Below are 15,109 nucleotides of genomic sequence, written 5' to 3'. Positions count from 1 at the left end.
AGAAACGGGGGATAGCCATTCCCCTCCCTTTTCAAGTTCCACGAGGTGGGCGTGATGAAGTCACTAGATGATGATGATGGTATTTGCACTAATCGGAAGAATATTTTCGGACTACAGCATGGAGGACGAGGCGGTAGTTGCTTTGGGAGAAGAGAAACTCACGCAACCAGCCGTTGTCGAACACATTTTGGGAGGAAAAGCATTCGCTTGGCAAGCAGGGAGGGAGAGAGGCAGTTCCGACAGGTTCAGATTATTTGCACTAGATTCTTTGAGAGAGAGAGAGCGCGAGAGAGAGCCTTTTCCCTGCAAAGAAACTTTTTTCTCGTTTGGTTTAGCGCCGTTAGCGTGTCTGCAGCTGCTGCTGCTACGGGCCAAAACGTGTAAAATTAATAATTGGACTCGGACACAGCGTGAAGGCCCCGGGCGCCATCACTATCTGTACATTTCCCCTCTTTAGAGGGAAAAAAACATTTTTCTCCGACGTTGCCATCTCGTGAGCAAAGCGCGGTGGCAACTTCGGACGGATTCAAAAGGGGACTGGACAAATCCGTGAAGCACAAGACTATCAGTGGCTACCAGTTATGATGGCTAGGCTCCTCTCCTACCTTCAGATAGTGTGCCTGTGAATGATACCAGGCGCTGGGGGCGGCAGCAGCCCGAGAGGGCTCTTGGTCTTCTGCTTGTGGCCTCCAGGTTGGCCGCAGGAGGAAACCGGATGCTGGACTGGGGGGGGGCTCTGCTCTGACCCAGCAGGGCTCTTCTGATGTTCTTATGAGGGAGTGGGGGTTGCACTAGGCCCTTGGAGACCATCGTTCAAATCACCTCTCAACCGTGAAACTCGCTGGGTGACCTTGGGCCAGTCACTGACACTCAGCCCTGACCTACCTCACAAGATTGTTGTGAGAATGAAGTATGGAGGGGGAGAACTATGTAGGTCGCCTTGAGCTCCTTGATGGGAAGGCGGGATATACATCTAATAACTAATAAAATAAATATTATGACCCATGGCTGCCTCAGTTACTAGGCAGGTTGAAGCGGCCCACTTCAAGCAGCAGGGTTTGGAGGAAGGGGGGCTGTTACCGTGAGAAGTCAGCAAATTGTTCATTATGCAATCCACGTACACCCTCACAGAGGGTCCTGAGCGGTGTCTTCCTTTGGACCAAACAAACCCTGCCACCAAAATCAGAGCCGACAGACCAAAAAACCGAAAGGGACGCCTGATCCGACCTTCCCTATCCCGCAGCCTGCCTCTCTGCGGTTTTAGGTTGTAAGGTCCTCGGGGCAGGAACCAGCCTTTTTGGTTTGTTACTCTGAAAGCGCGCCATGCACCTCGGCGATGTTGACTGCTCAGTGTCCCCGTCCCCAAGACGGTGCATCAGAAATGGCACGTTTCAATACAGTCACTGAACAACTAAGAAAACGTTAGGCACCGTGATCTCAAAATACATAAAAATAAATTAATTCATGCTGCTTCAAAACCCAGGCGCCACCAAAGCACGGAGTCGGCATGGTGAATGGGGCCCGTTATTAAGGCCCCTTTTCTCATCGGCCTCGCAGAACTGTTTGAGAAGGAATTAAAATTACGAACCAGAATCATAACTCAGTTGTTAGAATTATTCTCCACAGAGGGGGGAAAGGAAAGAATGGTTAGGATCACGTCTGAGACATTAATGCGAAAGGAAGGAAGCAACTGGTGGCGCTCTCTGACATTTCTTCACTTTATGGAGGAAGTGGGATCCGCCGATCAGGCGTTTCCAAGGATTTCAGCAGAACGGGCTTTCGGCAAAATCGGCGTGGCGGTCGGCTGCGCCCTGCAGAGCCGAACATTGCACCATCGACGCATTGGTTGGGAAGCGAGCGCCTTGGATTGCCGTGCGACACGGCTGGGTGAGGACCGCTGCGGAAGACAGAAAGAGTCACGGCCTGCATATCCTCTTGCTGTTTCTTCCTTAACGCAGCGTTTCACACAAGAGGAGGAGAAAGAACCCTGTTGGAACAGGTGCGGTTTTCCTTGTAAACAGAATTCCCATCCCGTCCGACACAATAATACACTTTATAAGCCGGGTTTAGAAATCCCTTTACTGTACAAATCCGGCTTTGTATGGAACTCAGTTTTTCCGCGTTTGTCAGTTTTTTTAAACGGAATGATAATATGTTAAGAATAATTATATTTAGACGAACCAGAGTTTATTCTCAGCAAAACAACAGCACACCTATCCACGTTCGTTAAAGAGGCAAGTTAGCTACCAACATAATCCAATTCAGATCGCCTGGCTTCAAGAAGGCTGCACTAGGGACATGAACACGGAGTGCTTTAGCATTAGCGTTGGCATCGGATAATTTATTTATTTCATTTGTTAGTCGCCTCATACCCAACGGATTCGGCGGCTTACAACATCGCCATGTCATTTGCATGCAAGAGAACTGGGCTGAAATATTTTGCCAGTTCCAAGTCTGAACTCCCCTAGGAAAAAATGTCAATTTCTTAGAAATTAAAAGAAAGAAGATCACAGCTCAGCGAGATACACGGTGGCCAGAGAGGACAAAATAACGGAAGGCGATTTTGACAGAGTTTTAAAAAAGTAATAATTTGGAACAGTTTGCATTAATACAGTGTTTCGCGTTCAAAGCGATTTGCAGGTACAGCAGTCCTCATGGCATGAAGGAAGGCCGGTATGATTGTACATATGGCTGAGAGGACGAAATAAAAATTACATCCCCAGAGTCACCCCTTGAATTAGTGGCTGAACTATTGCTACAATTACTGTGACAATTTGATTAGCTCTTCTAAAGATTACAATCGTTATTTGCAATCCAGCAAACTCTTTTAAATCCTCATTGATATCCACGGGATTTAAAACGACGAAACTGCGCGCAAGCGTAGCCCGCTGCAAAATCCTCCCCACCCCAGCAAGTTCCAAAGTGCTTCCTCTTCATAACGAAAACTTGTTTGTATTAAAAAGAAGTCATGAAACAACTCAAAACAGTGCGGACTATTGAAGGCACATAACAACAATAAATTTCCCATCAGCACAATCCACAAGGCCAATTCAACGGAATCCTTTGTTAATTCAGCCCCATGGAAATCAAAGGGACCACAATCTTTTTGCATTCCAGCCTCCATTCAGTCGGGGGTGGGGTGGGGGTGGCGTGCGTGCAAATAAAGTGATGCGAGGAAGTTAGCGGCTGGATCCCTCTCACCTATCCCACTGGGAGGGGGGGAAAGAATCACCCGCCTGTGTTAATTAGTCATCAGCCAGCATCTAATTGTGCCAAGCTCGAGACACCCTTCTTGCCAGGAGAGAGACATTTAAATGCCCGACCCCACCGATTTGAGGAATCCGGTCCTGAAAGACGCTGCCTGGCTTCTCCCCCACGTGGCATCCATCCCTCACTGTCCCGCGGCTGCCTCAAGGCAACTCCCCGCCCTCCTCCTCTTGCAACCTACCTGGTGGTAAGGGCTATAGGCTGTTGCAAAGTAAGGCTGGGGAGGACCATAGACTTGGTACATAACATCCAAACAGCTCATGGCGAAAGACAGCTGAGACTCATGTAGTGGAGCATCAACTCTGGGTATGCCAAGGGAAAGGCGGCTTCATGGATGTTTTTCCAGGGAGGGAGTTGACTGCCCGCCACTTAAGCAGTGGGGGGGGAGAGGCTGGAAACCGCCTTTGAGAGACTTGAACTTTCCCTTCCTTCCCTCCGCCTCCACCTCCGCCGTTGCACCGCTCTCCGTCACCACCGCGGTAGTCGTCGTTCCTGCCAGCGGCCAAATTCCAGCAAATGCGCTCAGGACAAATAGGCGTGGCGGGCGCCAGCCGGCAGGCATTTAAACGGCACGCCCGGCGTCAGGCGAAGGCGGGGGAGCCCTGGGCCAATGGGAAGGCGCCCGCCGCGCGCGCCCCTGCCTTGTCGCTCTGTTGCCACGGCGCGCGCGCCGGACTGCCTCATGCTTCGGTTCCACGCTGCTGCTGGACGGGCAGTAGGGTGCTTCTATGTCCCTCTGCTCGCCGCTGGCCATTCTCTGCCGGTCACCAAAGCAGCGGTCGTAGACTCTCTCTTCTCCCCCCGCCGCGCTTTTTATAGAGTGTGTGTTTGTGTGTGTGTGGAAACACGGATTATGCTTTAATTATGCTTTAATCTGGATTCCAGCATTGAGCAAGGAGTTGGACTCGATGGCCTTATAGACCCCTTTGAGCTCTATGATTCTGTGAGACTGCAGCCTAGCAGATGATGGGGTGGAATGATGCTGCAAGAGAAAACTAGTAAAAAAAATAGAGGAATATTACCAGAGTATTGAGAGGGTATGGAAATCAACCAACACAACAAGGATGGGGAATCAATGAATTATACAGCCATGAGAGTGGCTGCATACTATAGCCAGCATTTATTTTTTGCATTCTGCAGTGTTAAATTGAAAATACCCCCATGCCATTCTGATGCTTTCCATAAACTCATTTCAAAACAAAGCTTACAAAATTTATAATCCTGAACTCAGAAATGTTTGCTTAACAACCCTCTAAATTTTCCTGGTGATACACAAAACAGTCAGAGAAAATTGAGAGCTCAAAGTGTAAAATGAAGGAGGAAAAAAACCAGACCCCTTTTGGACTTTTTTCTGTCAGAATTCTCATAGTCTATTGAAATTCATTAAAACTCATCCATGTTCACAGAGTACCTGTAATCCTATTACTGACCTTGCCCCATACTCTGACCTTCATCTTCTGCAGTTTAAACGTTAAAAAAATGCCTGGCTGATTTTTAATTAATTTAAGAAATTTTGTATTGAACTGAATGATAATGTCAGGCGTGCTCACTGAGAACTAATTGTCAGTGTTTTAAAAGCCAGACTCACAGCTGCTTAGCTAGCCTAATCAGGGGGCCACACCCACACCAGACTTTGGTTTCACTTGAGACGGTTATGGCTTCCCCCAAAGAATCCTGGGAAGTGTAGATTGTGAAGGGTGCCGAGAGGAGACTCCTATTCCCTTGACAGAGCTCTAGTGGCAGAGTGGTTTAACAGTTGGCCACTCTGATTGAAGCTCTGTGAGGGGAATAGGGCCTCTCCTAGCAACTCTCAGCACCCTTCCCTAACTACACTTCCCAGGATTCTTTGGGAGAAGCCATGACTGTCTAAAGTGAAATAAACTTCTGGTATGGATGTGGCCAGGGACAGCTTTGGTTTAAATTTGGGTGGGAGACTACATGTGCCTGCTATAGAATAAAAGGGTGGGGAAAACCCTGGGGAAAAAAAGATAATGTTCACAATGTTTTCCTTTTGGAAAGGAAAGGGCTTCCCCTCTGCCTAGTGCCCAATCTCCTCCCCTCGGCATGTTACCAAATTCTTCCAAGCTACACATGAAGTGGATTCGACTGTGGAAGACCAACCCAAATTGTGTTTGTGGTTTGAAAAATTTGTAGGGCAGTCCAATATCTCAGAGAGGAGGTCAGGTCTCATGCTCCCCTGGTGCATTCAGGACAGTTGCCCAATTTCCTTGCTTTTTAAAGTCGGAGAGAAATATTTGTTGGCTATAGGTACATTCTTAAACTGCAAGGTTTTTTTTGCCTATTAGTGAATATAAGCTGAAAGTACTAGAAGAAAATCAATGAACACAAGCAGAGTATTGGGGGGGGAATCAGCAAAGGCAAGCAGAGTATTGAGAGTAATCAATTAATATAATCAGAGTATTGGAGGATAAATGAATACACACAGAATATTGGGGGGAATATTAATATAGAGAATGGGGATCAATGAATACAAGCAGAACGTTGGGGAAATCAGTTAATATAATCAGAGTATTGGGGTGTGTGTCAATGAATACAAGCAGAGTACTGGGGGAAATCAGTTAATACCAGAATATTGGGGAGAAATCAATGAATATAACCTGAAAGTACTAGAGGAAAATCAATGAACCCAAGCAGAGTATTGAAGGGAAACCAATTAATACAGTCAGAGTACTGAAGGGAAATAAAGGAATACAAGTAGAATATTGGAGGAAAAATCAGTACAGTCAGGGTATTGGAGGTATTAATGGATACAAGGAGAATATTGGGTGGCAATAAATTAATGCACAGTATTGGGGGGAAATAATGAATATAAGCAGAATAGTGCGTGCGGTGAGTGGGTGGGAGTCAGTCGTTTTTACTTCTTATTCTGGAGTCAATTAATGTTTTACCAGTCATGGTAAGTACAGCTTGTTGTGTTGGAAGTGGGGCAAGAGCAACTCCTGTTTTGCTCTTTTGTTTAAGCTCCAGAAGGAAGATAGAGCTAGGGTCCTTCAGATGGATAGGCTTTGTTTACCTTTTACCTGTGATGCTCTGACTGACTTCCTTCTGTCTCTAGACTGTGATGCCTTTAGGGAAGCTTACCTGCCCTTCCTCCTTCTGCCCTTTCCACTCCTTTCTTCTCTGGCTGTCCAGGAGAGAGGAGACATTCCTTTGTCTCTGCTCTCTCCTAGCATGGGGCTAACTCCCGCACCTGGGCATTATGCCTCCAACTTAGGTAGTTAGTTAGAACTAGGTATGCCTTTCTATCTACTACGTATTTCTATAAATAAAGTAGCTTTTCTTATTTTACTAAGTCTCCAGTCTCAGTGATGCTGATGCAGGGTAAAAGCCTGCTTCCTTAGGCAAACGCACGCACACGCTGGCACACTCTCATTTCAACATCTGCTGTTACTCTGCTGCTGTGGTGCTGCTTTTAAACGAAATTAAGCAACACAACAACACACAGCGCAACACAGCTGAGGTTTTCTTCATGTCAAAACCTGCTCTCCATAGTTGCAGTGTGTTTTTGGGTCATTTGGAAACCAGCTTGCCATGCATGCCCTCCTTTGATTTTGCTTTCTTTGAATCCTACTATGTGGCAGCAGATCACTTTCTATAACACCAGTATATCTGCTGCATGCTACAAAATGTGTAAAGTAACGTAAAATTCAGAAAATATTTGAGAAACTTGAACTTTCCCTTAAAATTGCAGTCCTGCATATCCAATATCATCATAGTATATGCTCCCATTGCATGCTTCAAGTAACAGAAAGAGTGTGCTGTCCAGCAATCAATGTGTTCAAACACAACAGATTGGGGCCGTTTTAAAAAACTATTTCATTGATAGTTTAAATATCTTTTGTAAACCACTTAGAGGTTTTTACAATCAAACACTATATACATTTTGTTAAATAAATACAAATTCAGATTTGGGAGGGGTGGGTGGTGGACGGACAAAGTGAATTCACTGAGAGAGAGAGATTCACAGCAAGGTTTAAATATGTTCTTTTTGATGTATTCCAAGATGTCTATGGATGTCTATGCAGATATTAGCCTCATTGAGTTCTATGGTGATTAGCAGTCATACATACTCTACATATAATCATATCAACCTTAAATCATATAGAACTAAATTATACAAATATCTCATTCAAATAATTTTCTGTAACACAAAGTGCTGTAGTGCTCTAAAGCAGATGTGGTGAACCTTCGGCCCTCCCTTTGTTGTTGAACTAGAACTCCCATCAGCCCTAGCAAGCATGGCCACTGGCAAGGAAAGATGGGGGCTGTAGTTCAGCGGCATCTGGAGGGCCAATGGTTCCACACACCTGCTCTAAGGTGCTATCACGTAATTAAAATGTTGTAGTAGTAGTAGTAATAGTAAAACTCAAAATCTTAATAAGAAAAACCTCTCATAAAAGCTACAGAAAAAGCTACACCTTTGTTGCTAGAGGCCCAGGTGACCTCAGCAGCTAGGAGTGCCTTTTACCAACTTTGGCTGGTAAGATAGCTATGGCTGTTTCTGGACTGGGATAGCCTGACCACTGTTGTCCATGCACTGGTGACCTCCAGGTTGGATTACAGTAGGGCCCCGCTAATACGGCGGGTTAGGGACCAGGCCCCCGCCGTAAAGTGGAAATCGCCGTAAAGCAGGGCCCCATAGACTATAACGGGCCACGTCGTGAAAAAGTGACGTGAAAACATGGCAAAACGGCAAAATCGGCTTTAAAACGGGGAATTTCCCCTGCTTGAAAGCTGCCGCATCAGCGCAACACCGTAATGCGGAATGCCGTAAAGCGGGGCCCTACTGTACTATAATGCGCTCTATGTGGGGCTGCCCTTAAGGTTGCTTCAGAAGCTGCAGCTGGTGTAAAATGTGGCTGTGAGACTGCTCACTGGGGCAAGGTATCATCAACATGTCACCCCATTGCTAAAAGAATTGCATTGGCTGCTCATAGCAGAGCATGGAAAAGTTACTTTTTAAAACTACAACTCCCATCAGCCCCAGCCAGCATGGCCACTGGATTGGGCTGATGGAAGTTGTAGTTCAAAAAAATAATTTTTCCAAGCTCTGCTCATTAGCTACTGGGCTAAGTTTAAGGTTCTGGTTTTGGTGTACAAAGCCCTATGCAGCTTGGGCCAGGATACTGAATGACCATTTTATGCCTTATATACCCAGTTGATCACTATGCTCTGCAGGTGCGGACCTCCTGATAATACAATTTTATGAGGAGGTCCATTCTGCACAATATAGGAAACGGACCTTTATTGTAGTGGCACCTACCCTTTGGAATTCTGTCCCTTTATATGTTAGACTTTTATTTTTTCAGTGCCTACTGAAGACCTTCCTCTTTCAACAAGACTTTTAAATAGAGACCTTATCCTAGTCTGTGTTTGTGTTGGAATTGCTTTTGAAGATTTTTTAAAAGCTTTTTATAAAGATGTTTTTAATTATGTTTTGTTGTAATATGTTTTTAAATATGTTTTGTTTTAATAGGTTTTTAAAGATGTTTTGTTTTAATATATTTTAAACTGTTTTTATGATGCTCTAGAGCAGCCTTTCCCAACCAGTGTGCCTCCAGATGTTGTTGGACCACAACTCCCATCAGCCTCAGTCAGCATTGCCAATGGTCAGAAAAGATGGGAGTTGTGGTCCAACAACATCTGGAGGCACACTGGTTGGGAAAGGCTGCTCTAGACTCTAGAGTGTTTTTAGTGTTTTTGTTTGCTGGCTTGGGCTCCTACTGGGAGGAAGGGCAGGATATTAAATCAATCTATCTATCTATCTATCTATCTATCTATCTATCTATCTATCTATCTATCTATCTATCTATCTATCTATCTATCTATCTATCTATCTATCTATCTATCTATCTATCTATCTATCTATCTATCTATCTATCTATCTATCTATCTATCTCAAGTTGGGCTCACATGCTTGGCTTGACCATGTCTACTTTAACCCTTAGTATTAGAACTAGTCTTGGCCAGAAGTGTACATATTTCTGAGACGTAATCACATGTATGAAGCCCAAGGCATAGTGTCCCATCCTGGCCTCTTTAAAGAGCCAGCCACCCTAATTAACACCATTGTTACACATGTTTCAACCAGTAGGTGTTTTTGAATGGCCCCTATATAGCAAAATCCATGGGGCAATTTATATTACTGAATTTTACCATCCAGTTGTGCATGTGGGTCATTAAGCATCTGTGGGGAAAAAACCTTCCTTGTGTGAATTGGGCTGTAGATTAAGGCTGCAATCCTATTCAGAGTTACCTGGAAGTAAGTCCCATTGAACTCAATGAGACTTATTTCTGAGTAGACATAGGACATATTAGACAGCTGTCACCCATTTACATGATGGTGGCTACTCTTTCTTGAGTTGCCGCAGTCATGGCACTGCCTCCTAGCTCACTGTTCACACTATTGGCATGGTGAAATTTAACTATATGTGAACCTGCCTGATGTATCTTTAACATGCCATGTCTAGGATAAATCAGACTGATTTCACATGTGGCACTGAAAATACTTTTGAGCCTCTTCTGATAGCTATCACACGTTGTACACGTATCATACAAATGTGGTTTTAAATGCATTAGTATTGCAATTTAACCTTCCTCTATTTTTGATGTCACCTGTATTATCTCTGAAGGGCATTTTAATTCTCCAGTCACAATTTGCCCTGCATACAGCTGTAGATTATTATTTAAGTCTTTTTAAAGTTCCCACTCTTTATATGGAAGTGTCCCTTTGACCACTAGTGACACTATTATAATAAATGATTAAATTAGTAAACTAGAAGTGCAGTCCTATCTTTCTGATTGTCTACTCAGAAATATGTCTCATTATTTTCACTAGGATTTATTCCTTACTAAGTGTATATAGGATTGCAGCCTAATACTACTATATGTAATAAACTATTAATCCTACTATATATAATAAAGTCCAAGATGCACCTTCTTTTCTTAATGGAATTCTACTGATTAGTTGTATATAGTCTTCCTTCTCCTCTCTTCCTCAATGTTTTAAATCCCTGTACACTTTTAAGATATGTGTCCCATGTCTGTGTAGCTGTGTCGGACGACATAGTAACACTTTGAAAACTCTGACAAGTCACTGAAGAGGTGAAATTCACAAGAAATATAAGGTTGTCAAATATAAGGTTATTGTTTTGTCTACCAGGTGTATAATTCTTTTAATATTTACAGATAATACACATAAACTTCACCATTATGGGACTGGATCCTTGTATAGTTATAGGGTGCAATGGGCCAACATTTGGGGTGAATGTCTGAACCAGCATCAGGACAATCAGGCAGCTGCCAAGGCTCCAGTATCCTAGGAGGGCCCACAGATGCCTCTTGAACCAACTTACCTGCTCTCTGTTTCTGTGCAGTGGTAGGATTTGCCCCCTGGAGGAAGATCCTTCCTCACATCTCTATTGTAGCAGAGGCTCCTTCATTAGACAGTGAGTAGCTGCTACGTCTGCTTGTCATCTATGGTGGGATGGATAAGTGAGCAGCAAGGGTGGTTAGAAGAAGCATGCACTACCAGGAGTGGGGGACAGGTAGGAGCAGTGGTGGTTGACACTTGTAGTGGGTGACACATGTACACATGTGAGGATCTGAAGAAAGGTCTTCATTGTGAGAAGATTGTAACTTTTTCTATGAGCAGAATGCGATTTACCACTTACACTTTTGGAAATCTTGAGGCTAGACTACTGTAATGTGGTGTAGATGGGCAAGCCCTTGATGACTGGCTGGAACTTTCAGGAAGCTGACAATGTGATGACTTCTCTTCTGATAGGGATGGCTTTCCAAGACCACATTACCCCAATAATGCACTGCGGTGGCTTCCTTGGCCCAATTCAAGGTGTTGGTTTTGATCTACAAAAATCCTTAAATAAATAAATAGGAGCCATTTTGAACTATGCACAAAACAGAGAAGCCTTACTGGATAACACAGCAATTGCATTTCTCACAGACACAGATTGCCAGAAAGCAATATTACCCCAGCTCTGTTCCTCTGTCCTGCAGCAACATCAGCTATGTTGACAGAATGCAATGTAAACTGAGTATGTCATTTCCAAAACACCCAGGATTTCCTCCATGCTAGGGGAATCCTTCTCCATTAGCTGATGGTGATACAAAGACAAAACAGCCTCAGAAGAGACAGCGATTTCACTTCTTGGTGACTTGCTAGTATTAAGACTGGAGAGAAATTAAAAATATTCATCCTCAAACCACTGCAACAGAAACAAATTTGCTCACAAAAATTCTGAGTAATTGAAATGGGCTTGCAAACAACCATACTGCACAAAATGTGTGCATTAATGTTGCCACAGCCCAGCGCTAAGCATATTTATTTACACAACTGGAATTTCTAATGAGTGCAGTGGGTTTACTCCCAAGTAAATGTGCACAGGATTGCAGCTTTACGGATAAGATTTTGAAGAAAGCCATTCACTGATAAAAAGTTGCAGAACGGTCTCTCTCCAATCCTACCACTGATTGCTTGAAACATTTTTAACCAAGGGAAGAGAATCAATTAACTGAGTCAGCTGGCAATGAATTCCATAAATAAAGAGAAATAAGGGAAACAGCATGAAAATATGAAGCAGAAAGGAACACGAGCTTAACAAGTGACTAGATGCACTGAAAAGTAACACATCCACTGTACAATGGGAAAAGGAACTAGTATAAAGAAATTAAAAAATGGAAAATATTTTCACATGACGGAAAAATGAAATTGGTGGAAGAATGCAAGGTTGAAGCGGAGACTTACAGAACGATTGTGTACATGTCTACTGAGAAGTAAGTCTCATTGAGTTAACATGAGAATAAGGAAGACCAATGAGAAATATCATTACAACACGGGGGAAAAAGACAAAATAAGAGAATGAAACAAAGGGTGCTTCCAAATAACCTGTTTATTGAACATTGATCCTGAATTGTTTGCAGACAGATTAGATGACATTGGCTGTTTAATGAGAATTTTGGAGTGCGTTGTCATCAGTATGCTGATGACACGCAGCTCTACTTCTCTTTTACATCTTCTTCAGATGAGGCAGTCGACGTGCTGAACCGTTGCCTGGCTGCGACAATGGACTGGATGAGAACTAACAAACTGAGACTCAATCCTGACAAGACTGAGATGCTGTTGGTGGATGGTTTCTCTGATCGGATGGTGGATATATACCCTGTCCTGGATGGGGTTACACTTCCCCTAAAGGAACAGGTGCGTAGTCTGGGAGTCATCTTAGACTCTTCCCTCACACTTGAGGCTCATGTAGCCTCGGTGGCCCGGAATGCGTTCTACCAACTTCGGTTGGTAGCCCAGCTACGTCCCTATCTGAGTAAGGAGGACCTCTCATCAGTGGTACATGCTATGGTAACCTCGCGTCTGGACTACTGCAATGCGCTTTACGTAGGGCTACCTTTGAAGACGATTCGGAAGCTACAGCTAGTGCAAAATGCAGCGGCCAGACTGCTAACAAGAACTAAGCGGTCTGAGCATATAACACCTGTGCTAGCCCGTTTGCACTGGCTTCCAATATGCTTCCGGGCCAGATTCAAAGTGTTGGTACTTACCTATAAAGCCTTATACGGCACGGGACCACGATATCTGTCGGAACGCCTCTCCCGATATGAACCGGCCCGTACACTACGGTCTACTACGAAGGCCCTCCTCCGGGTTCCGATTCATAGGGAAGCCTGGAGAGTGGTGACAAGATCTAGGGCCTTCTCAGTGGTGGCCCCCGAACTATGGAATGGTCTCTCCGAGGAGGTGCGCCTGGCGCCGACACTATCATCTTTTCAACGCCAGGTTAAAACCTTTCTCTTCTCTGAGGCATTTTAATTCCTGTTAATTCTAAATTATTATATTTTGATTTTAGACTGTACAGTTTTGTGTACAGTTTTGTGTTATTTTTATTGTATTTTTAATGTTCACCGCCCAGAGAGCTGTTGCTAGTCGGGCGGTATATAAGCTTAAATAAATACATAAATAAATAAAATAAATAAATTCACTCTGATTTGTTAGGGGGGATGCTAGACGATGTTGTGTTAAAACAAGTGTTTTCTTGTTTCCATCTTTCCAAAGCCTTCCTGTCAAAAACTGGAACCAGTACTGAGACCCACCTTTGGATCACCAGTCAGTTAGCAATACTCACTGGGTGACCTTAGACCAGTCACTATGTCTTAGTCTAACCATCTTCACAGGGTTGTTGTGAGAATAAAATGGAGGGTGGAGAGACAGAAACTTGAGCTCCTTGGAGGAAAAGTCGGATATACAACAATAGTAGTAATAGTAGACCACCTCACGTCAAACCGCTACACCATGCCCCTTTTGAGTTTGATGGGTGACATCAGCAGAAGCCCCCCCGGAAGGCCCCCCCGGAAGCCCCACCCCGCCATTTCTGTTTCCCCTGGTGACCTCACTGGATATCCTGTCCCCCAGAAGCCCCAGCCCTCGTGCCCCACCCCAGAAACGGTAGCCCTTTAACCCCCAGGAGCACATGGTCCTCGCTGGACCAATGGGTGTATTTTTACTCAAAACGGGGGCCCGGATTCGTCCCTATAGGGGCATGTGACCCCTCTATGAGCACGTGGTCTCCAGGGGACCAATCTGAAGAGGTTTAAAACCCAAAGGTGAAAACAGGGTACCGGAATTGCACCCGAAGGGGTGCAATTCCACCCCCCTCTCCAGACTGCTCCCTATAGGGGCATGTGACCCCTCTATGAGCACGTGGTCTCCAGGGGACCAATCTGAAGAGGTTTAAAACCCCAAAGGTGAAAGCAGGGTGTCAGAAATGCACCCCAAAGGGGTGCATTTCTGCCCCCTCTCTGGACCACCCCTATAGGGGCATGTGACCCCTCTACGAGCACATGGATGCCTGGGGACCAATCTGAAGAGGTTTAAAACTCCCAGGTGAAATCAGGGTGCCGGAAATGGACCCCGATGGGGTCCATTTCCACCCCTCCTCTCCAGAACAGCCCATTAGGGATAAGTAACCCCTCTTCAGCTACGTCACCCAAGGGGGAGGTTTTGAATCCCTAACCAATCAGGAGAGGGGACGGAGAGACCAGGTACAGAAGTGCATTTTGCATGCCCAGACACGCTCTGAGGATCGAACATGGAACCTGCCAGCACCCCTTTGAGTCCTACGGAATTAACTATGCCGCCACCCGCAGAGAGACCTAACCCTCGAAAGCGTTTTATTAGCACAAATTCTAATGAAGATGAACTTTTTCACCAACTAAGCTGCTAAAAGAGGAAGAGAACAGCCAACTGTGGAACAGCATGCTGGAGGCCATTGCAACAGATAACACTGTAATGCCAGTAAGATTTAAGTGTAATCTACATGCATGGAGATCTGCAAAATATAGGAGGGGGGTAAAAAAATGTGAAAACATGTCCTTACTTTTCTAGGGATCTTCAGTAACTGAAAACTCTGCTGAAGCTAGCTCCCTGACATGTCCAACAGTCCTGTGGAAGACGGTATCAACAGGAAACATTCACATGCAGGTTTGTAGAGTGATTATATGCATATGTATTATAAAAACAAACAGAGGTATGTGTTTGATTTTTTCTAAATTTTTTCTTTTCTTTTTAGAACTCTGCAGATCTGACAAGAAATCATCCCAGGCACATAATCCTTAGAATCATTCTCGGCATTCAAACCCATGAAACAGACAATATTTTACCAAGAAAACAGAAGACAGCAATGAAATGCATTGTCAGAGCAGCAGTGTATGCCATTTTGAAGCACTGTTTAATGCAAAATATGTATAATTCTTGTGAGGGCTGCCTAATTCAGGCCCCATCTCAGAAAAGACATGA

At 44.5% G+C, this 15,109-nt stretch overlaps 1 protein-coding gene across 4 annotated transcripts in view; it reads right to left on the bottom strand.

Annotated features, from left to right (window-relative positions):
- Positions 1–3,812, bottom strand: part of LOC133383280 (transcription cofactor vestigial-like protein 2) — a 130,375-nt gene extending 126,563 nt beyond the window's left edge. For 2 of the 4 annotated variants that reach the window (XM_061623692.1, XM_061623693.1), the window contains exon 1: positions 3,449–3,812. In XM_061623692.1, coding sequence (XP_061479676.1) covers positions 3,449–3,529 — 81 coding nt within the window. In that variant the 5' untranslated portion in view covers positions 3,530–3,812. The remainder of the gene's footprint in view (positions 1–3,448) is intronic. The other 2 variants (XM_061623687.1, XM_061623686.1) reach the window with 2 other exon arrangements.
- Positions 3,813–15,109: the final 11,297 nt, after the last annotated feature.

The sequence above is a fragment of the Rhineura floridana genome, chromosome 4, assembly GCF_030035675.1.
Source record: "Rhineura floridana isolate rRhiFlo1 chromosome 4, rRhiFlo1.hap2, whole genome shotgun sequence".
NCBI classification, from domain to species: Eukaryota; Metazoa; Chordata; class Lepidosauria; order Squamata; family Rhineuridae; genus Rhineura; species Rhineura floridana.
Note: the sequence above shows the minus strand (reverse complement) of the source record. Positions and strands in the feature narration are given on the sequence as shown.